This window comes from Nomascus leucogenys, chromosome 14, assembly GCF_006542625.1.
Source record: "Nomascus leucogenys isolate Asia chromosome 14, Asia_NLE_v1, whole genome shotgun sequence".
NCBI classification, from domain to species: domain Eukaryota; kingdom Metazoa; phylum Chordata; class Mammalia; order Primates; family Hylobatidae; genus Nomascus; species Nomascus leucogenys.
Window position 1 is genome coordinate 86,334,451 of NC_044394.1, and position 23,593 is coordinate 86,358,043.

Below are 23,593 nucleotides of genomic sequence, written 5' to 3' on the forward strand. Positions count from 1 at the left end.
ACGGATCCAAACCTAAGCTCTCACCTGGTGAGGGTCTTGCTGGCTCTCTCCTTGCATTCACAGAGAATGCTCATCACGGCCTCAAACGGCCTGTGCGTCTTGACGTCAGAGTTCTCTCGAAGACACTGAAGAAAGGCAGGGACAGGCGTCATTAGCAGTGGGGAGGGCTGCGGGCGGCCAGGCCGGGCGACAGAGGGAACACCACATTCAGGGTCAGGGCTGTGCCGCGTGTGTGAGGTGTGAGGCCTTAGTGATCCTGTGTTTAACACTTGAACTCTGAATGCTCATTTTGTGATTATGCTGCTTGTCAGGGTACTACATTCTCAAGTTACGATTTTCCTTCTTTTTCTTTTAAGGTCTCCTCTGCTCTCACTACTAAGATATTTCAAACTTTAAGTAATAATAATGACCATCTGTATACCCCCCACCAAGCTTTGAGAAATCTCAGCATTTATGGAATATTTGCTTTAGATCATTTTTTAAAGTTTTTAAATTTTTAAAAATTTTCTTTTAGCCTCCCAAGCTGCTGGGATAGATCATTTTTTAGAGAAACAAAACATTATGCATACAGTTACAATTTCACATCCCTCCGTCCCTCCCCAGAGATAACTATATTTCTAAATGTCTGCTTTTAGGATAGCTGTAAGCATATCTCAACATGGGGTTATTATTTTGAATGTTTTAAAGCTTGATATCAATGATATCACACTGTATAGAGGCTTCTGCAACTCATTCTCTTCATGAAACCTTAGGTCCAGATCACTCATGTACCCACTGATGAAGATACCAGTTACCTGTCTGCTGGTTAATAGGCATTTAGATTTTTTGCAATTCCTGACAGTACTGTATTCAACATTCTTGCATATGTCTGAGAGCAAATGAGAAGTTTCTCTAGGATATAGTTAGAAGTGGAAACACTGGTTTTTAGGCAATACACATCATCACTGTACAAGATAGTTTAATGGCTGTACTAATGGAATTTGATGGGCAGGCATGATGTTGGTATAGACATCTTAATATTATGTCTCCCTTGGGCATTGTGAGCTCAAGGAGAGTTCCTTTCTGTTCCAAGTTTGACAAGGGTATTTCTTTCCAAATAATTTTATCAAATGCTTTCTCTCTACATTTTGAAATGATCATTTAGAGTCTATCTTTTAATTTATATTACTGATGACATTTACAAATTTTTTTTATTTTGAGCCATCCTTGAATTCCTAGGATTAATCTTACTTGGAAGTGATGTGTGTACTTTTAATATCCTAATTAACTTTGTTAATCAACAACCCAGTTCAAAAATGGGCAAAGGACTTGAATGGACATTTCTCCAGAGAAGACAGCAAATGCCCAACAAGCACATGAAGGATGCTCATCATAACTAGTCATTAGAGAAATGCAAATAAAAACCACAATGAATTATCATGGTGGCCATTATGAAAAAAATCAGAATCAGCATGAAAACTAACGAGGTATGGTCTTTGGCTGTGGTTACCTGCACAGAGATCTGACTGGAAAGAAAGAAACCAGAAACCCAGTAAGTTTCTGAGGCCATTTTATCGTCAAAAAAACCCCACGTTCCTAACCTCCCAAATCCTGTGAGCATGTGAGCAGGTAGGGGGCCAGCTCCTTTACCTTTGGGTTTATGGGCCCAGGGTCCTTAGGACCCATGCTGGACCTGGCTGAAAGCCCTGTGCATCTCCCAGAGCTCCAGGACATGATGAGACTTGGAGAGGCTGCATGCTGTGTGGGTGTGGGGAAAGGGCAGAAGGGGGGGCACCGGCTGTGTCCTACTATCCTCTCTCCACCTTTTCCTTTAGCAGAACTCTAAGTTCCACCTGGCACACGACCACGCCACGAAAAACTCTTCAGTTTCTTGCAACCAGATAAGGCCGAGTGCCCAAGTTTAGGACCACGAGACACGAGCGGCGTGGTGTGTGCGTGTCCGGGATTGGTCTCCTAAGGAAAACGGCCTGTCCTCCACCTCCCCTGCTTTGTGTCCCACAGGCTGTGACGCCAGGCCACAGGGTGGAAGCTGAACATTAGGGACAACGAAGGGACAAGACAGAAGGAGCATGGGCACCTGACTCCATGCTAGCCTCCGGGGAGCTGGTACCTTAGCCTTGGGCTGCTCATACCCATCCTGGGTGGGAAATCAGCTGATACTGTGTCTAAGCCGCTGATGTTTTGATAGGTTAGAGTCAACACATCCAGCATCCATGCTGGCCTCCTTTTAGTAAACCTTCCTGTGCTCCAAAGGTCAGACAGCCGGCGCTGCCTCTTCCAAACCCCCTGGCAGTGAGGGCTCTGGATGTGCTCACATGAAGGTCACGGGTGCGGGTGAGGCAGAGGCTGTGTTTGGCTGAGTGGCCATCATTGCTGGACACCACTGCGTGGCCACAGAGGTGCATCACTATAGGGTCACAGGTTTTTTTTCTGCAGACCACCCCACATTAGTAGCTTTACAAAGGGTGTTGAGTGACAGGCATGGTGGCTTCCTGTTCCTTGGTTCTGTTGACAGCACTGTTTTGAAGACCCCAACCCCAGTGGCATTCTCTGACATCCTTGTCTCCATGACGATGACAATAATAACAGCTCCCACAGACACCAGCCTAGTGGTCTGTTCTGGGGTCACTCCAAAGGCCAGGCAATCCCTCCCAAAGCTTTCACAAGCATGTTCCCTGCATCAGCCCCTTTCTGCACACAGTTCCTGGAATCGCTTCTAAATGATACGCTCTGACTTACCAATCAGCAGAGGGTAAATAATTAAACAATTAAACATGGAAAATGTAATGGCCTAGTGATGAAATCACCTTCCTTTACACGTCTAGACAAAACGGTCAGAGCCAAAAGAGCGTCTCCCAGCTGCAGATCAGTGTCAGCGCTGTTCTTCCTTTTGGAAAAGGGTGGATCCATGCGTGTGCTGAGGCCAGCCCAGGTACTCACCTTGTCTAGTAAGAAGACGTGCTCGGTCACTAGCCTTTGTAACTCGGGGACCTGGCTCTCAGTTCCTAGGAGCACATGCTCCACAAAGAGTGCGGTGGAGAAAATCCGACTCCACTGGGCTCTGTCAAAACAGGGCGTCACTCACTCAGCTCCCACCAAGGCGCCCAAGGGTGAAACGAGGAGGGAGACGGGAGAAGAGATGCGGGACCCAGGGTCCAGGCCCAGCGGCTGGGATTACAAGCAAGCCCTATGTGACACACTTCCTGGCCCGCCCCCAGCTCGCGCCCTCAAGACGCTCAACTTAGCTGGGACTCAGTGTTCCACTATGATGCCTCTGCACAGGGTACCACCACAACCCGCTCATTGCACGATCCTGCACGTGTCAAGTCCCACCTCACCTCGACAGCCCCGCACAGGAACTGTCTTCTTAGGGAAGTGGACTCTGGCCCTGAGGGCCTGTCCTGCTCCGTGCGCCTGCCCACCCGGGGTGTCCTTTCTACCACAGCATTTCTCACACGGCATCACAATAGCCTGCTTGCATTTCTACGGCCCTAGTACACGGTGCACTCCCTGAATGCACAGCCACCTCTCGTGTCTCCAGCACCCTAATGAGACGCCTGGCACTCACTAAGGGTTCGGCAAATGCGGAGTGAGCGGGTGAGGACGGAGCCCCTCCCATGGCAGGAGCACCTGCCAGTCTTTCTCACGGACATGCCTGGCACTTGGCAGGCTCCTGGTGAGCGCGTGCCAGATGAAGCAGTGGGTGAGGGCTCCTGGGTCTCACCTGACTTCCCTGATGACAGCCTCGGCCAGGCTCCCGCTGCCTTGCATGTGCCCATCGGAGCAGATGAGCTCCAGTGGCATGGAAAGATTCTTCACCAACTGTAGCCACGCCTGGGGACTGGGCTTCAGGGTGTCTCTTGTCAGCATCTCCATGCAGGCCACTGCGGCAAATGCGTCCAGGGTCTGGGGAGACGGACAGCACGGTGTGGCTGAGCGGTGCCCCTCCCACTGGCCCACCAGAGGCCTTGGCTGTTAGCTGCATGTATACTTGTGTCCCAGGCTTGCGACCTAAACTTCCATTGTCTAGGATGTGGGAAGCGTCAGCGAGATGTGTTCTTCACATCTCTGAATTCAGCTGAGGTATGTGCCTTGTGAAGAAATCTCCCACTTGGAACACAGCCCCAAAAGCTCTCCGTTCCCATAATGGAGTTGGAAGCACCACAAGGCTTGCTCAGGGCAGGTGGAGGAGGGCCATACCATCTCACATCCAGCCAGCTCATGGTTCCGAGTGGCTTCCACCAGGCTGTGGAGAACCTGAGGGTAGATGGTCAGGATTCTGGAGAAGTTCTGCAGCCGGCTTCTGAAACGCTGGTAGGCAAGGTGCACCCACGGTAAGGAAACCTCTTCCTCGGGCGCTGCTGACGCCGCTTTCAGTTCCCTAGTGCAGGACCACAGAGCCACCTGCAGAAACTGGGATTCAAAAAAGCTTTTAGAATATATTTTTAAATTACAAAAATGGTACGTTTTCCCCGTGGAAAATCAGAACTACTGGAAAACCATAAAAGAGGAAAATTAGAAACCATGCGTGCTGTTCTGTCTCGTTTGCTTCTGTCCGGTTTTCTACCTGCCTCTCCTCCCACGTTAAGGTCACGGTGTCGTCCGGGCTTTTTGCCACTGAACATGACATCATGAACTTTCCCTGTGACTGAGTATACTTGTATACTTGAAAAACACGGCTTTAACGGCTGCTCAATAACCCATCATACAGCCATACTTTAATTTGCCCATCCTGTCTTTCTGGACATCCTGTATTTCTGGACAATTAAATTATTTCTTATTTTTAGAAGCAAAGCTGAAAAGGACATCCCTGTGAACCAAATATTTGTCCACGTCTCCAGTAGTTTCCTCAGGACAGAGTCAGCAGTTCAGATCGGATGAGGTTCTCGACTGTTCTGCCATGCAGCCCTGCAGGGCGTCCACTGTGCACGCTACGCTGTCAGCCGCGTGGCCTGGCCCTTTCTTTGCAGCACTGGCCAGCGGCTGTCCTTTTTAAAAATCAGCTTTGCAAAATGAATACATAAACATGATATCTAAAAACTGTTGTGTTGATTTGCTATTAATAGTAAGGCTAAGCAATTTTTCAAATGTTTCCTGGATGTTGATATGCTTAATGAGATGATTATAAAATTGTTTTATAATGTTTACCCATTTTTTAAAACTTAGGGTATTTTCTTATTGATTCCTAAGAATATTAACCTCTAGTCATATTGGCTATAAGGATGTTCTTAAATTTGTCAACTTTCCTTTTTTATGTACTGAAGTTTAGAATTTTTAGGTAGTCAAAAGTATGACTTTCTATTGAATTTCACTTATTTATTCTTACCCTGTAGGGTTAGTTACGTATTTACCTTAATTTTTTTCAAGAGAAATAACATTTAAAAAGAAGATATGTCAAGGAAATTGGAGGTCTTCTCATGTTCACAGAAAGCTCCGTGTTTTAGGAGCCCCTGGGCGGTGGGCTGAGGGTGTAGCACTGAATATTGAGAGGAGACTGGGCGGCCCCTTCACCCACCAGCACCCTTCGCAGACCATGTTCTGTTCCCGGACTTCACAGCACCAGCTCCAGGCAGCTGAGGAAACTTCTCCGTGTCTGCATCCAGTCCCCATTGTGTAAGCTCTACACCTGACCCTTAGCCAGTATCTAAACATCTACCTTTAATTCCTCCTCCGTTGACACATGCATGGTCAAGAGAATGAAATCCTTCAAGTAACACTGAAGAAGTTCCTGCTGCGGCTCTCCATGGAGCTGGGCAAGAAACCTGCCCAGAGGGGTCCGCTGAAAGATGTCCACGAACCTCTTCGGCAGTCCTGCAGAGAAGAAACCAAGGAGCGGCCTGGAGTGCGTCTAAGTCATGGCGCTCCCCTGCCTCCAGGGGGCTCCGGAGCGAAGGGGAATGGGGACGCCTTGTTGAATGGGAGCTCGTAGACAAAGGGGCACCAACTACCCGATTTTGTAGGGAACTGAAGGAATAGTCACTGTCTAGACATTTAGGATATTTTTCTTTTTCCTTTTTTTTGGAGATGGAGTCTCACTCTGTTGCCCAGGCTAGAGTGCGGTGGGTAGCGTGATCTCTGCTCACTGCAACCTCTGCCTCCCAGGTTCAAGTGATTCTCCTGCCTCAGCCTACCAAGTAGCTGGGATTACAGGTGTGCACCACCACACCCAGCTAATTTTTTGTATTTTTAGTAGAGACGGGGTTTCGCCATGTTGGTCAGGCTGGTCTCGAACTCCTGACCTCAGGTGATCTGCTGGCCTTGGCCTCCCAAGGTGTTGTGAACCACTGCGCCTGGCCTAGGATATTTTTCCAGTGGAATAAAATAAAGGAAGGCGGAAGCAGTGTCAAATTTAGGCCAGAAACAGCCAAGCTAGCCCCAAAGAGAAACACCTAGATAAGACTGAGTTGTATGTTGCATGGCTACATTGTATGTTGCATGGCTACAGGCCACAGCATGCTTCAGGAACCACCGGGTCCAAGTAAATCAGGAACGAGTAGGCTGCTCTTCGGGGCTGGAGTCACAGACCATGCAAGCCGGAAAGATCTGGCTTCTAGTGGGCGGGGTGCGGCCCTAATTTGCATGCTGTCATAGAAAAGCAGGGTCAGTTGGGGTATTGTCTTGAGAAAGGAATATGCTCGTGAGGAGAGAGACTGCTTTGAGTATGTTCAGAAAAAGTGGCAGAATGGTAACCTAGAAAAGAAGGCCACCCTGAGTCTTCCAAATGGTACGGTAAGTAAACATGGAAAAGATTACTGCATGTATGAAAGATGGCTTTTGCAAAAGTGTTGCGTTGTCATTGGTTTTTCTGGACTATGGCAAATCCTCTGGCATCTGGCAGCAGAGCTCAGCGCTGTGTCTGGGCTGTGACTCCAGAGACACAGCTGGGAGGTGCCTCCTGATGGGGCAGCTGGGAGTAGGGGATGCTCCAGGCGCTCGTGCCTTCTGAGGACGCCTCTCCTGGGGGCATCTCCCGAGTCCAGTGCCCCAGTCTGAGAAGGCCCAGAATGGGAATGACCAGCTGGTAGAGAGGACAGTCCTCCTCTTGCCAGAACACACCCCATTTCACCATATCCCTAGCCACCACGGCACCAAAACCCATCTCACAGGCTCCTGCTGCCATAGGACTGAAAGGTTTCTGGTCCCGCCGGGGACTCCCACTCCTTCAGCAGAAACTTTAAAATGACACGGTGACATAAATTGGACGCTACTGCAGAAAGAGTGTGAAAACTAAAAACTCCAAAATTCACCTTGGGATGGTAGCCACCCATCTGCTTTTCACTGTCAGGCATTCCCTTTGTGATTCACCTGTGCTGAATCTGACCTGTCTTGAGGTAGCCTCACCTTCTGCGTCTGTGATGTTCCGAGCCTGGACCCACAGCTCCTCCAGATAGTCCTTGATTCTCCAGCTGAAAGGGACATTGTTGGAAGCGTTCTCGGAAAGGTTCATGTGGTTCTGCACCACGATGTAGGCCATCTCACCTTTACGTCTGCAATAAGGTGAGGGATGGTAAGAAGAGGGTTTGTGAGACGTCACTCAAAACACAAGACAAGATCTGCCACTGATGCCAGCTCCTCTCAGGCCTCAAAAACAAAGGGGCCAACAGGCCAGGTAGACAGTGCTGATCTATTTCACAGTACAGGGTTTCTGTTATGACAGAACTAGGGAACTATCTTATGCAATCTTTGTTTTACAGGCAAAATAAACAAACCAAGGCTGACAGGGGTCAAGTGTGTTGCCCAAAATCTCGGGCAGAACCAAGTCTTCTGGTTCCTGAACGTGTCTGTCTTTGATAACTTGTAACACAGAGCACAACTTGTTAGAGAGTCTTTGTTTCATGAACATGAGCAGCGCCTTGTCTTTTAAATAAGTGTTTCCACTGGCAATTCAAATTCCATTTCTTCCTTTCTCTCTTTCTCTCGCTCTTTCCTTTCTCTTTCTTCTATCTTTCTCTCTCCCTCCCTCTCTTTTTTTTTTTTTTTTTTTTTTTTTTTGAGATAGAGTCTCACTGTCACCCAGGCTAGAGTGCAGTGAGTGGTGTGATCCTGTCTCACCTCAAACTCCTGGGTTCAAGCAATCCTCCCACCTCAGCTTCTAGAGTACCTGGGACTACAGGTGCGCACCACGTTACGCCTAATTTTTAAATTTTTTGTAGTGAGGGGGTCTATGTTGCCCAAGCTGGTCTTGAACCCCTGGGTTCAAGAAACTTTGCTGCCTCAGCCTACGAAATTGCTGGGCTTATAGGCATGAGCCACCGAGCCTGGGCACATTTATTTCTATATTCTTTATAAATCTACATCCAGAATTGAAGCCCCTGAAAGCCGAAGTGGAAGCTGTTGGGAGCTGAGCCTGAGCCCCACAGCATCAGGCCTGGGGAAGGGGGTGGGGGCTGTGCAGCTCCACCAGGGAATGAGGGACGGGGAGGGAGCACAGATTGTGGGGCTGTTCTAAGCGCACCTTCTTCATGCCACACCACGCTGGGTCTGGCTAGAACCAGTGCTCTGAAAGCAGGGAAATGAGGAGGGTGGAGATAAAACAAATTTCTTGGAGCTTCGTAAACTTCCTGTTCTTTTTTTTTTGAGACAGAATCTTTCTCTGTCACCAGGCTGGAATGCAGTGGCATGATCTCGGCTCACTGCAACCTCTGCCTCCCAGGTTCAAGTGATTCTCCTGCCTCAGCCTCCCAAATAGCTGGGATTACAGGCACGTGCCACCACGCCCAGCTAATTTTTGTATTTTTAGTAGAGACCGGGTTTCACCATGTTGGCCAGGACGGTCTTGATGTCTTGACCTTGTGATCCACCTGCCTCAGCCTCCCAAAGTGCTGGGGTTACAGGCGTGGGCCACCGTGCCTGGCCAGACTTCCTATTGTTACTGCAGAAAGCGCCCACGTCAACGTTGCTCTGAAGTTGCGTGCTGCGTTTCACCCAGCCCTTGGGAGAGCATCTTAGGGTCCTACTGTGTTCTGATAGTTTCTCTCCCCAGGGAAAGAAAGCCTTCCACTCACCTTTCATTATTCATCACAAGAGGAATGTTCAGAAGCGTTGTGTCACTGAAAATAAACATCCAAAGATCTCTTGCCCAGGGCGGAGTATCTGGCCTGGTCAGTAGCTCTAGGTTGCCGTCTCTATCGATGAATGATATCATGCTCGCCAGCAGAGGGGTGACAGCACCTTGGACCCGCTTCCAGAGGGTGTGCCTGCAGCACAGAAGAGAGACGGGCCACCACGGATCAGAGGAACCACAGTGGCGGTCTGCCACCTTTTGACATTTTGTTCCTTCTTAAGCATTAACAAAACTAGTCTACTATTTACCACACTACAGCGATGGCAATAACTTGACACTTCCATCATTTTTAAGTCCTAGAAAACAGACTCACAAAGATGTCTAAGATTAGAGGCAGAACTGGAATGGAACTTAATTCTACATCTAATAAACTGTCATTAGGTTACTGGAAGGGTGAAGTAGTGTTTGCTTTTTTATTTTTAAAACGTACATGTGAGACAGGGTCTCACTCTGTCACGCCAACTGCAGTGTAGTGACACAATCATAGATCGTCGTAACCTTGAATACCTGGGCTCAAACGATCCTCCCACCTGAGCCGTGCAAGTAGACAGGACCACCACACCCAGTTGCCACCACGCCCAGTGCTACCACACCCAGCTAATTTTTAAATTTAGTTTTATTTTTGGTTGAGATGGGGTCTCACTATGTTGCCCTGGCTGGCTGGTCTCAAACTCCTGGGCACAAGTAATCCTCCCGCCTTGGCCTCCCAAAGTATTGGGATTACAGGTGTGAGCCACCGCACCTGTCTGCTTTATTTTTTGCAAGGCTGCATAATTTTTGTATGTAACTATTTTTCAGAACAAATCATTGAGGTTCTCTAAATAAATAAAATTATTATGACAATTCATTTGGAAAAAATAAATATTTTTAAAATCTGTTGTGGATAGACTATAATACAGATGAAGAGACCAAAATGAATTTGTCCCAGATGAAACTAAACAAGAAGGCACATGTTTATCTGGAACTAAGTATTTGTTCCTGTTGATGTTTTTGTACACTAGATCTGAGTGTCTGATAGACAGACAGGTGGATGGATAGATGGGTGGATGGACAGATGGGCGGATGGACAGGTAGGCAGATGGATGGATGAATGCACAGATAGGCAGACAGAAAGATAATTGGTTAACTACAAGACATTTTGTTGTTATATATATTTTGTTGTATATATTTACATGTAACAATAATAACTCTATTTCAAAATTCTTGTGTAAAGGATAAGAATTAAAAGGTGGCCGGGTGCCGTGGCTCATGTCTAATCCCAGCACGTTGGGAGGCCGAGGCGGGTGGATCACCTGAGGTCAGGAGTTTGAGACCAGCCTGGCCAACATGGTGAAATCCTGTCTGTACTAAAAATACAAAAATTACAGGCGTGGTGGCGGGCACCTGTAATCCCAGCTACTCAGGAGGCTGAGGCAGGAGAATCGCTTGAACCCGGGAGGCAGAAGTTGCAGTGAGCCAAGATCGCGCCATTGCACTCCAGCGTGGGGTGAGTGACAAGAGTGAGACTCCATCTCAAAAAAAAGAAAACAAAAACCCACAAGGTAATTAATGTTGGGGGAAAAGCGAAGCCTCTCTTTTGAAGAGAATAGAAAGAAATACTTACACTTTTTAAATATATAATACACAGGAACCTGGCAAGAATTTAAAAATGTCTACCAGGAAAATAAAGCATCCCAGTGCCCAGAGGGAGAAAACGGCAAACTAGGAAAAGTGTCGTGAACACAAAAGGCAGGAGGAAAACCCAGGCGCTGGGCCAAGCGCTGGGAGAGGTGGGAGCCGCTGAGCCTGGTTCCGCCGTATCTAGAGCCGCTGAGCCTGATTCTGCTGTATCTGGGCAGGCAGGCAGAGTTCGGGACAAAAAGGACTCTCAGGATTTGGGCCATTTAATCCCGAGAGGGCAAAGGACTCCAGTCCCCAGAACACAGTGGTGGTGAATCGAGGTAGTCGGTGCTGCTGGCCCTGGGGCAGGTGAGCTGAGGGTGCGGGTCTGGCCACCACTCAGCGGCTGCACAGGCCTCACAGTGACCACAGAAGGTGACGGAGCCAGGCCTAGCGCTGCATGAACAGCAGAGCGGGGAAGAGCAGACTGAGGAGGTTCAGTGACTCAGGGCTGGTCCCGGGGAGTGGAGTCAGGGATTAAGAAGCATCAACAGGCTGGGCACGGTGGCTCATGCCTGTAATCCCAGCACTTTGGGAGGCTGAGGCGAGTGGATCGCCTGAGGTCAGGAGTTTGAGACCAGCCTGGCCAACATGGTGAAATCTCGCCTCTACTAAAAATACCAAAATTAGCTGGGTATGGTGGTGGGTGCCTGTAGTCTCAGCTACTCGGGAGTCTTGAGGCAGGAGAATCGCTTGAACCCAGGAGGTGGAAGTTTCAGTGAGCTGAGATCGCGTCACTGCACTCCAGCCTGGGCAACAGAGTGAGACTCCATCTCAAAAAAAAAAAAAAAAAAAGAAAGCATCAATAGAGTCCACAAGGAGGAACGGAGGGAAATGAAAATATTTCTGATCTCCTAAAATCCCTTCAGAAGGCGTGACAAGGAGAGAAACGAAGGATAACTAGAGAAAAAGTAGAATCAGAAAATCTCTGGTCATGAGGAAGGTGTCTGTAAGTCCCCATTCCCGGGCACCCCGCTTCTTCTGCCGTGAGCCCCCATTCCCGGTCACCCCGCTTCTTCCCCTGTAAGCCCCCATTCCCGGTCACCCCGCTTCTTCCTCCATGAGCCCCCATTCCCGTCCATCCCGCTTCTTCCCCTGTAAGCCCCCATTCCCGGTCACCCTGCTTCTTCCTCTGTGAGCCCCCATTCCCGTCCACCCCGCTTCTTCCTCCATGAGCCCCCATTCCCGGTCACCCCACTTCTTCCTCCGTAAGCCCCCATTCCCATCCACCCCGCTTCTTCCTCCGTAAGCCCCCATTCCGGTCACCCCGCTTCTTCCCCTGTAAGCCCCCATTCCCATCCACCCCGCTTCTTCCTCTGTAAGCCCCCATTACCGTTCACCCCGCTTCTTCCTCTGTAAGCCCCATTACCGTTCACCCCGCTTCTTCCCCTGTAAGCCCCCATTCCCATCCACCCCGCTTCTTCTTCCGTAAGCCCCCATTACCATTCACCCTGCTTCTTCCTCACGTTCCCTCCTGCAAATCACACCTGGCCATAGGCCCAAAGCGAACCCCTCACTGGCACAGAAGCTTGGACCTGGAAGGGACTCATGGAGGAGTCCACTGTCTTGTACAGATGGGAAAACTGGGCCCAAATACCCAAGTCACTGGTTTCTTAGGCTTTCAGGCAGGAGGTCTGAGAGTCTGTTTTAAAGAGACCCTCTGTCTGGGGCCCAGAGCACCCCTCCTTCCTCAGTACACGGCCACATCCAAGATAATCAAGGTTAGTCCCATGGGTGACAGAAAAATAACCATGGCAGTGAATGTACTGCTGGGTCCTGGTTTTGCTGTTACCATTCTTCAAACAGCAGGACTGGGAAAATACCGCCTGTCCCCTGCCCGCTCTGCACATCATTTTAACTTCATAACTGAAAACAGCAGCCCTTTCTATGGTTAACAACAGAAATGTTAGTAAATGTTCTACTCTAAGAACAGACGTTTTACTTTTTTTAAGTTTTTAGTATGAAAAACTGTAAACAGAAAAGTAGAGGAAGAGTCCAGCACCTGCAGTTTGGCCACTGTCCAGACCTACTGTGTGCTTCTTGGGGAAAAAATTGACAGCTTTGAATGTCTGAGAGGTTTGGAAAGAAACAGCTCAGTCCCCATGGCCCGGATGGAGAGAGGATCCCTGCAGGCAGGTCCCCATGCTGCCACCAGATTGGAGCCACTCCTTGCTTCCTTTAGTCACAGTACCTGAATGTGTCCGCCTCCTGGAGAGCGTCCTGGTTGCGGGCTTCCCTCGCCACCCACTCCAGAGTGTTCAACTGGCTCTCTTCTTGCTTCTTTAAAAGGACATTGAGGCGCATCTTGGATACCCACAAGAAAGAGGCTGTACAAAGGCAGAAACAGACGTTCAGCATGGCCGTGGCTGAGCTGTTGGCTCCAGAGTGCTTCCGTCCCACCTCCCCCAGGAAGGGAAGTCCGTTGGCCAGGCCAGTTCTAGAGCAAAATCTGAGGGATGCTCTTAGATTCCCACTGTGTCACTGCTTCTGCTGAGCCATGGAAACCTGAGAGGGTGTCCCCCAACATGCAGTGAAATGATGCCCATGCTCAGGAAGAGCCCACGTGGGGGCAGGGGCAAGGGGCGGGGAGGCTCATACCGTGACATGCGTCGTCCTCCGTTAAGAGGCCCAGGAGGAGCGCCACCCTCCGCATGTTGCGCGTGCAGCTCTCATTCTGGTCTCTGAGCATGCCCACGGCGCTCTGCACACAGCTCCTCAGCAGCCCGGTGGTGTCCAGGATCGACACCTATTGGTGGAGACGGTTGGGTCACCCGTTTCTGCCACTGACACAGTGGGTAAAAGCCAAACCGCCCATATGCGATGAGGGTCTCAATGCAGCAAACAGCACAGGGCGGCGGTCCTCACGGACGAAGAAGAGACGCCGACCTCCGCCCCGCACCCCCCAAACTGCCGGTGCAGATGCCCTTGAGCCCCAGTAACCCCCAGTAACCAGCAACAAGACCGTCGCTGTGTGAGGAAAGTGGGGCGCCATCCTCACCCCTGCACAGCGGCGGCGACTCCTCCAGCTCCCAATGCAAAAGCGTTTAAAGATGCAGCTCAGAAGCGTCACCAGCAGCACAAGGGGAGGTCCCAAGAGCCAGAACTTACATCACTGCCTCCGAGTTCAGAGGTTTCCTTTCCCACCTTCTCAGAACTTTCTGTTTCCATGGCCTCCTCTGCCACCTCCCCTGACGTGCTGGCCTCCGTTTCCATCGCCTCCTCATGGCCGTCTTCCGCCCAGTGTTCCAAGCCCACTGCAGTCGAAGCAAACGTGATTGCATTACTACCCAGAAAGTGGCACAGGGACTGCTGGCGGCGCCATCTGGGAGTGTGTGTGCTCAGGCTCCGGGTGCAGGCTTCCCCAGCCCCCGGTCTGGTGGTAGGTCCCCAGATGAGAGATCATGGTCATGAAGATCAGGCCCCAAGGCAGCCCCTTCCTTCCAGCCTGGGCTCTGGCATGTTCTAGGCGCTCACTTCCATGGCTGGCCCTGCTCACAGAGCTCTGCCTCAGCCTGTGGTAAGCGCACCTGCTCGGCCCTGGTGCTCTAGGATGAGCCACCAGTCAGTTCTGCAGATGTGTCCCCGAGCCCCTGCTGAGGGACGAAACACGGTGGCCCTGCTCCTAGGGCCATGTGCACGTCACGCTCCACACCTACCATCTGCCCTTCCACCACCTGCTCCCCCAGAGGCTCCGCCTCATGACTCACACTCAGGCAAGTCTCCGGGCGTGAACAGCTGGCTGATGGTGACGTTCTGCAGCCTGGTCACATCTGAAGTCATGAGGGTGGATCTCCGGAGGTCATCGATGTGGACAGACTGCCACAGCCCTGCGAAGAGTGAAGCTACCCACAACCGTCTCGTGTCTTCCCCGGCTGCTGCTCGGCCCTAAGCAGGGACACTGCACACCCTGGCTTGTCACTGTCTTGCTGCGCAATGAATGACTGGCACCCTGAAGCCGAAACCCTGGAATGGGCCTGCACGGAAACCACCCGACCCTATACTACTATACACCACCCGATTCTACGCGCATCAACAACTTCAACATAAACAGCAACGGTAAGCCCTGCTATGGCAGGCATGGGAAGGACGCGTGGATAAGGCCTGTGGTTCTTTCACCCATGCATTGTCGTATTTGCTGTATCACAGTTAGTGAGGGGTGGGGGACACTGGCAAGGTCTGCCTTCCATTCTCCAGGAAATTATTCAAGTAAACTTACTTTCCTATTTCTGGAATACCAACTTTTCTATGTCATGAATAGCTGGTGACCATTCCTTGGAAAAAAAGAGATCTGAAGATAGTCCGACCCCCGCCACTCTCCCTCCCCGCCAGACAGGCGTATCGGTGCGTTCCTGACAGCGTCCGTCGGGTGTCGGGGGTCTCCACTCTGTGTGACCCACATGCTAAGAGGTGAGGAGCTTACCTACAGTCAGTCCAGGACAGGCTGCACGCAGCCTCCCGTCCCAGGATTCCTGTTTTCACAGTAATCAGTGGTAAGAAATCTAATTGCATCTGGAAAGAATCCTCTTGAGGTTAACAATAATATTCTGATTTCAGACTTGTACAACACAGAACCAAATGAGAAACAGTTCCAACATGACTTAAATAAATAAATATGCTGACTGGGCCGGGCGTGGTGGCTTACACCTGTCATCCCAGCACTTTGGGAGGCTGGGGTGAGCGGATCATGAGGTCAACGGATCGAGACCATCTAGGCCAACATGGTGAGACCCCGTCACTACTAAACATACAAAAATTAGCTGGGCGTGATGGCACACGCCTATAATCCCAGCTACTCGGGAGGCTGAGGCAGGAGAATCACTTGAACCCAGGAGATGGAGGTTGTAGTGAGCTGAGATCGCGCCACTGCACTCCAGCCTGGTGACAGAGCAAGACTCCATCTCAAAAAATAAATAAACACAAATAAATAAATAAATACCCTGACTGATGTTCTGATCTCACCTCCGTGGAAGCCCACATAGGCTGTTCCTCGTCCCATCCGGGACAGTTTTGTGATGAAATAGACAAAGATACGGTCCTCATTTCCTTGTATTTTGTTGATTTCATTTATAGCAGAATACCTATTTAAAGAAAAAAAAAAGAATACCTATTTTAAAAACAAACACACACCAAAAAACAAGCAAATAAACACAGCAAAGCTGTGCAGCTGCAGAAGGGTGTTCTCTGAGCTGTTGGTTCGGTCTCACGGCCACCCGTTCTGATGAGTTTTACATAAATTTCACACCCCTGCGATCGTGACTTCTTCTCTCACAAGGGGATGAGAAATCTCTTAGCAGGCTCGTTTTCTTCCCCATTCCTGTGTCCTCTGCTTTGAAGTGGCATTCCTTTATTGACCAGAAACCCTATCTTGTGCTCCTCAGTGGGCCTGCCCCAGTGCAGCTAAGGGTGAGGCCAGCTGAACTTTCCATTCCTTCTTTTCTCTTAGGCGATGGGGGGTCTTGCTGTGTTGCCCAGGCTGGTCTCAAACTCCTGGCCTCAAGCGATCCTCCTGCCTCTGCTTCCCAAGTAGCTGGGATTACAGGAAACAGCCCCTGTACCCAGCAGACCTTTCCATTTCAACAAAGAGTTCTGTGCGCAATGCCATTCCCTTCAGATGACCAATGGCCAAAGCCAGTTTCTTGTTGAGATTTAAGCCACAAACTGAAATATGGCATCCAATGCTTCAAAAAGGTCCATAAATCACTATTACTTTAAGTAATAAAGGCACAAAGTTAATTCTAAGAGCATCAGACTTCCCCTACAAACACTATAAAAATATCCAATAAATAAGGCCGGGCGCGGTGGCTCACGCTTGTAATCCCAGCACTTTGGGAGGCCGAGGCAGGCGGATCACCAGGTCAGGAGATCGAGACCACGGTGAAACCCCGTCTCTACTAAAAATACAAAAAATTAGCCGGGCGTGGTGGCGGGCGCCTGTAGTCCCAGCTACTCGGAGAGGCTGAGGCAGGAGAATGGCGTGAACCTGGGAGGCGGAGCTTGCAGTGAGCCGAGATCGCGCCACTGCACTCCAGCCTGGGTGACAGAGCGAGACTCCATCTCAAAAAAAAAAAAAAAAAAAAAAAAAAAATCCAATAAATAGGAATAAAAGCATTTACCTACTGTTATTTCCCTCGAACTTGAAATAAATTCAAATTGTATAATTCAAAATTAACAATGACCAAAACATGTCTACAAACACAGGCTTCAAAGGCATCCTTTTATAGCTTGTTAATGTTCCATTATTTACACCTCTCGCATTTCACTTTTTTTGCGGGGAGGACAGGCTCTCGCTCTGGCCCCTAGGCTGGACTGCAGTGGCGGGATTGCAGTTCACTGCAGCCTTGACCTCCCAGGCTCAAGCGATCCTCCCACCTCAGCCTTCTGAGCAGCTGCGACTAGAGGTGTACTGTGGAAGGCTAATTATTTTATTTTTTTTAGAAATGAGGTCTTGCTCTGTTGCCCAGGCCCATTCCACTATTTTTGTAGTGTTACTGGCCTTTTCTTTTTGTCTCTCTTCAGCTTCCCTAATCCTCAACTTGGGGGAATGAGGCGGGGGAAGAATTGCTCTTATTTTTATTTCTATATTGATTACGATCTTATACTGTTTTCAGGGAATAAATTCTCTAGGACTTCCTACGTTTTGGGTTTTTTACACAGTTTCTGAGAAAAATACTAAAAACATACTTAGCTGAGGCAATGAGCTGGGCACTATGGATTCCATCTTCAAAATCTGTCTGAATAATGAGGATTTTACATTTGGCTGTATTCGTTAAACAGTTTCTGAAAGAAAAGGGAAGTAATTCAAGTGAGGTCTCTGTCTTAAAAAATGGATAACAAAATTCCCCAAAGTGATGGGAAACATAAAGGCTACAAAGAAACAGCTGCTCAGGTAGGATTTTCTTCCATAAGAACAGATAGTCCAGGCGAGAAAAGCCAAGTGCTTTTGGGGGAGGATGTTAGGCCAGACACCACGTTGCAGAAGATGATGGAGATGAGAGGGACGCTGGGAGAGATTTAACAAGGAGCCATTTCACAGTCACGTGACTGTGGTGCTCATTAACCGGCGCGGGCACCATGGCCACGCAGAAGCCACGCGGCCACGGCTGGGGAGGGAGAGGGCAGCAGGGAAGGCACGGAACCTCACCGGACTTCTTTGAGGAATGAGTACTCGGTGTCGAACTGCTGCAGCCACAGGAGTGTGGGTTTCGGAGCCTTCCCTGTGACCTCTGATTCTAAAATTTCACAGTCGTGACTTGTTAGCAGCCTGGAGAAAGTGGTGATCTACAGAGTTAAGAAACGCAAATTACTTGCCAGACTTCAAGGAAAGGTTGCAAGTCTGCTGCTAGGTTTAGACAGATCCTAGAAACCTGCGATGTTCAGCATGGTGCAGTTGCCACACAACGGCACAGAATCCAAACCCAAAGGCGTTTCCCAAAACACGGCAGCGCTGGGGCCGGGAGGCCCTACAGGGCCAAAGGCATGGGAGAGACGACCCCACCCTGCCCTGAGGGTGTCTTCCTCTCCTCCCCAGAGGCCCGTGCCTCTGCCTGCTTGGTCCGTACTTGAGATCTCATGATCCTTTAGGGCTCAGCACAAATGCCATTTCCTGTTATAGTACGACTTCATGATTCCAGATGGAGTTCGTGGTTGGTGCCGTCCCCTTCCCCCAGATGTCAGCAATTCTCCTGTCCCAAAGGTCACTCCCCCATCACAGTGCAAGTCGAAACGTTCCTCAAAACCTGCTGCTCTAGCCCAGGAATCCCTGCCTCACCACTGAGCTCAGATTCCCACATCCAGCTGCACGATGCATCAACACCTGTCCCCGGTGGACATCATCGCTGGCCTCCCAAAACCTGCTGTCTGTTCCTGCGTTATCTGTCATGATGAAGCAATGTCCACTCATCTAAGGAGGAATCCAGGGAGTCGCCCCGGACCTCTCCACCCGCCTTCCCCCACTGGGTGGTGGTGTTGGCCGTGCCCAATTTCCTCCTGAGTATCTCTGGGTTCCATCTGCTCCTCTCCTTTGTATCGTGCCAGCGGCCTCCCTACCGGCCCGTCTTTTCTACAACAGCCTTTCATCAGACTCCCTTCACCCAGCCAGGGAGACAAGTGTGCCTCCAGCGCCCACCCCACAGGGCTGAGATGCGGCTCTGCAGAGTCACTGAGGGCCTCCAGCAGTTCTCTCTGACTGCACCTCATCGCCCCATCTCAGCACTACAGCCTTGAACCCTAAGGGCTGTCAGCGGCTCTGCCCACAGAAGGTCCTCATCCTACAGTCCCTTCCCGGCCATTCTTCCCCATCGGCGAGGGGCCTCTCCTAGGGAACATCTCATCTGAGCTCGCATCCTGGTCTGCACCGCTCCCCGCTGCCTCTAAGCACAGCATTTATGGTATGATATTGATGGCATCTGTTCATGTGCTGGTCTCTCCATGCGCCCTAATGCTAACAAAGGACAAGGGCTACAGATTCATCTGTGCATCCCCAGTGCCCTTGGCCCGGTCCTGGAACATGGTACTTTATTTGTTGGTGTGAACATTGTGTATGGTGCTGTTACCAGCATGGCGCACTGCACGGACCCAGGCACTCAGCACCTGGTTAACTGGACCTACACAGATACTTGGCTCTCCCCACACTTACCACGGAGGAGAGCTCAGCGTCTCAGCATCTCCCTGCAGGATCCCTAACCGCTGCCTGGGGAAGAATCTTGAATCCTGACACTAGGGATTTAGGACTCTTGGGTGACAGGGGATAGGGTACAAGTGCAGAAAGACAATCACCTCTGTGAAGACGGCGTGGTGCTCCAGGTCTGTCGCGTGCAGGTGCGCCTGCAGGAAATCTGCAAAGGAGTTGTGCCTCTGTCTGTAGAAGTACTCCTGTGACAGCAAATCCGCCGCGAACCCACCCAGCGAGGAGGCGCTCAGCCGGACCACGGCATCGGGCGTAGCGCAGTTCAGCAGGATCAATTTGGCCTCCCCAGACACCTTCTGGTAAAGTTCCTCCGTCAAGGCCCGGGGACCCTGCCTCTCTATGACCTGCAGCACCACAGAGGCGCAGGCATCCGAGTGGTAGCCGATGAAGACGTCAGAGGGGCTGTATTTGTGCCTGTTCAGGAAATGATCTGCTTTGACATTGATGAACTTCTCCACCCATGCACGGAGCTCCTCCACGATGCTCTTCTGCCATTTCTCCAGCACCGTGTTGATATCCAGATAGTGCTTCTCCAGCCGGTTAATGAGGGGGATGGGAAAGTGTTTGTACACAACGTCTTTCTCTTCGATGATGATCAGGCGGAAGTTGGGGTGAACCCGACATTTGACGCGGTGGGTCCCCAGACCGAGGTCCACGTACTTCTGGCCGCCGAGGTGGACGTAGTACTGGTTGAGCGCGTCGTAGAGGCTCTCGTAGAGGTTGTGCAGGTTGAGGAGCAACACCATCTTGCCTGTTTCCATGCAGATCTTCACACGATTGACGTTTCTGCAGATCTGGGTGTACTCTTGGTCCTTGGGGAAACCAGAACCAAAAATAATCTCTGGCTGCTGGTCCTCCTCGAAGAATGTCTGCTGCAGGATCTGCAGTGCCACGTAGTTTTTGGTCAGCACGAGTAAGTAGCGGGATTCAGCATCTTCCAGCTGTCCACCCGGCACCTTCTGAGAAGGCCCAAAGATGTTCTGTTTGATCAGCTGCACGGGGCTGACTTCCTCTGAGCACTTGGCCTCAGGCAAATTGGCCAGAAAGATGTCCAAAGCTCGGATGTCATCCTTGCCACTGAAGTTCCTAAGGACAGCCTGTGCAATGTCTTGCAGGGAAGGCTTTCTATTTGAAGCCTTTGCTGCAGCAAAGACCATTTTGATGAGGCTATAGTAGTCACGAAGCCCGAAGAATTCCTTGTCCTGGCTCTCACACACCATTTCGTAGGCTTTGGCGAAGGACTCAAAGTACCCTTGGACTCGGTCCTGGACGAGGATGTCTGAGGAGCAGATGCCCTTGGCGCTCGCTATGAGCTCTCTCTTGTTGGGGCTGCCACGTGACACGAAAATGCCCCGGTTCATCTTGGCAGGGTCAAGGGCCCAGTTGGAGATGCCCACGAAGCCGACCTTTTTGTGGGGTGCGGGATCATCTTCAATGCATCCATCTTCCAGCAGTGGGTGCAGAGCCTTCAGCGGCATTTTGGGGGAGTCTTCCGCCAGCCCCACCTCATCTAACACCACCACAGAGACGTACTGCTGCAGGTCCTTCCCCTGCTGAAAGCGGGCGCACTGCCGGAAGGTGCCGATGATGCCCTGTGGGGTGGAGTGTGGGCTGCACTGGAAGGACACGAGGTGGACCTGCTTCAGGCTGCGGAAGAGATCTGAGTAGGCGGCCGGGCCCTGCATGGCGTCGGCCACGATGGTCTTGGCGAGAGACTTGGAGCTGCCGGGCTTCCCCACCAGGAAGAGGGGAATCTTCAGCTCGATGCAGATGACCATCATGAAGACGTTCTCCTTCAAGGCCAAGTTCTTGGCGATGGCTTTCCTCAGAGGTACGCCATCCAGAAAAAGATCCTGTGCCCGCATTATTTCATCCAGAAGCAGCCTGCTGTTGTCATATGGTTTCGGAAAGAACCTGGCAATGGCTTTCCAATACAAGCCTTTCTTTTCTAAAGAGGCGTGGTAACACACCCCGATGGCCAGCATCAACGACCAGAGGACGGGATCTCTCTCGGTGTGATTTTTCCTGACGCTGGACTTGGAGAGAAAGGCATTCAGCTGCGCTAAGAGCATCGCGCTGTGCTCGTGGAACCATCTGAAAACTCTCACACAGCGCTCCACGTCCCTGAGGCTGACAAAGCTGCACTCATCTTCTCTTTTCCTCATGAAATGCTGAGAGGCACAGAGGACTCCTGTGATCATGCGAGTCCAGTTTACATCTAGGCTGATGGAATCAACCAGTCCCTGGACAATCTGCTGGATGTAGAGCCTTTCAGCAACGTCACTCAGTTGTCCAAAGTCCCACACCAGAGGAATCAGGCTCGGGGGCAGAGCATGGACCCGGTATACCAGCTGCCTCAGAGGAATGGAGCCCAGCCTGTCGGCCGTCTCCTCTGTACTAACCCTGTAGCCCAAACCAGCTGACTCCAAACGGCAGATCATCTCCTCGGAGTGCTTCCGGTACGGGTTGCAGGCAGCTATAATATGCAGGCCAGAGTCCTCAGCCAGGGGCTGGCCGTCCACCGTACGATCACACAGGACTTCTTTGATACAGCTTATAGCTTCTGTTGTGTTGGCTTCATCAAAAAACAAGATGGTGTCCAACTGATGTTGGTCCTTATTGGCGAAGGCCACATTTTCAGCCTCCCTGACTCTGGAGTAGATCATGTCTGCAGTTGTTCCTCCGTGCACCTTGACCAGCTTTATGGTGTCAGCATTGGCACCACCACGCCGCAGGTCGCTAAGGAATTTAATAAGCCTGGTTTTCCCACATCCAGTTTCTCCCATGATGATGACCGGGATCCCACACCGGAACCGCATCTCGATGGCAAGCATCTTAAGCATATTGTCTGTTGTGAGCTCATACGTTTTGTCGGGGTCAGTGGCCTGGGGGATCCCTAAGGCCAGGCAGAGCCTCTCAAGTTTCTCGTGTCTGGGCAGTCTATCAAAGTCAACATTGAAGGGCACCCTCTGAAGCAGGAGGCCCTTGTACAGGTCCCTGGTCATGACGTCTCTCTTGATGACCTTCCTAGTCAAGTGATTGATGGCATCAACACTGCCCTCGCTGTTGGGCCGCAGATGGAAGCCGATGAATGTCATGGTTGTGTGGTCGTCATTGAAGAAAACGTATGGGTGAGGCTCCGACTCCCACCTCTTCCGGAGAGAGAAGGGCGCTAGATCTTCTTCCCTAACCCCATCCATGGTGACCAGGTGCTTCCCCGGGCTCTGGTCAGAGGTGTGGAGTGTTGGTGTGGCAAAATCTCTTGCCATAAAGACCATGAAGGTCACCACAAATTTCTTGAAGCCCCTCAGTGTGTCGCCAATAAAACTCTGATTGCAGAAGAGAGAGGCCTCACAGTCTCTGAGCTGATAATTCAGGAACCGGGCAAAGTTCCGAAGCTCTAACCAGGATGGGTTTATTACCCCGCAGTAAATCAGGAAATGCTGGAGGCATTCCTCCGGGGTGCCTTCGACAGAGCCTTCTTGATACTGAAACATGTCTAGGTCTTGGTTTTGATGGAATCGTCTTAAATATTGGTAAGGTCTTTGGAAAGTTTCGCTGCAGAACTCCCACTGATCCATCCCAGGCTCTGTGTCACTCCACCGGGGACTCAGCTCCATGTCTATCACCTCTTTGGGAGGCCTGCAGGTGACTTTTGGGAAGATGTCAAGAAAACTGAACTGGGGGACAGGGGTACGCTGGAAAGGAGAGACATGAATGAAATGGTTACAAGAAAACTTTCTAAGAAATGCTTTTGTGTCTTAACCCTCCACATTATCTATATTGGATGGACCTTTATGAAAAATGCACTGAAAATATGTAGCTTTCTGTATACTCTTTTTTTACACAGCATATCTTTCGCACATTAAGTAAGGGAGCTGCATTCTGAGCCAGGAAATCACTTTCTAACCCAACTTCCTGAAACTAAGTTTCTCCACTAAGCATACATGTATTATGTATGTGAGTGAACATAAAACTCTCTTTTGCTAAGAAATTTTTGACAAATATCTCCTTCTCATCTTAGCTGGCATTAGGAAAGGTGACTTCTTTCAACAGATGAATTTACTAGATTCAGAGCACAGCTGGGATTCAGACTGGGCATACAGCATGAAGCCTGAATTGAATAGACAAATTGAAGACACTGCTAATTAATAGAAGAGTACTTTTATCCCAGACATGATTGA

At 50.3% G+C, this 23,593-nt stretch overlaps 1 protein-coding gene across 1 annotated transcript in view; it reads right to left on the minus strand.

The window, feature by feature from the left end:
• The window catches only part of RNF213 (ring finger protein 213), a 132,684-nt gene that overhangs the window by 26,428 nt on the left and 82,663 nt on the right, over window positions 1-23,593 (minus strand). The window contains exons 29-43 of the mRNA XM_030828168.1: window positions 19,499-23,107; window positions 17,865-18,001; window positions 17,405-17,500; window positions 15,683-15,801; window positions 14,431-14,550; window positions 13,832-13,977; window positions 13,322-13,469; window positions 12,915-13,050; window positions 9,006-9,197; window positions 7,342-7,487; window positions 5,657-5,811; window positions 4,201-4,413; window positions 3,725-3,906; window positions 2,941-3,061; window positions 25-125 (exon numbers count right to left, since the gene is read on the minus strand). Of these exons, the coding sequence (XP_030684028.1) occupies window positions 25-125; window positions 2,941-3,061; window positions 3,725-3,906; window positions 4,201-4,413; window positions 5,657-5,811; window positions 7,342-7,487; window positions 9,006-9,197; window positions 12,915-13,050; window positions 13,322-13,469; window positions 13,832-13,977; window positions 14,431-14,550; window positions 15,683-15,801; window positions 17,405-17,500; window positions 17,865-18,001; window positions 19,499-23,107 (5,621 nt within the window). The remainder of the gene's footprint in view (window positions 1-24; window positions 126-2,940; window positions 3,062-3,724; window positions 3,907-4,200; window positions 4,414-5,656; window positions 5,812-7,341; window positions 7,488-9,005; window positions 9,198-12,914; window positions 13,051-13,321; window positions 13,470-13,831; window positions 13,978-14,430; window positions 14,551-15,682; window positions 15,802-17,404; window positions 17,501-17,864; window positions 18,002-19,498; window positions 23,108-23,593) is intronic.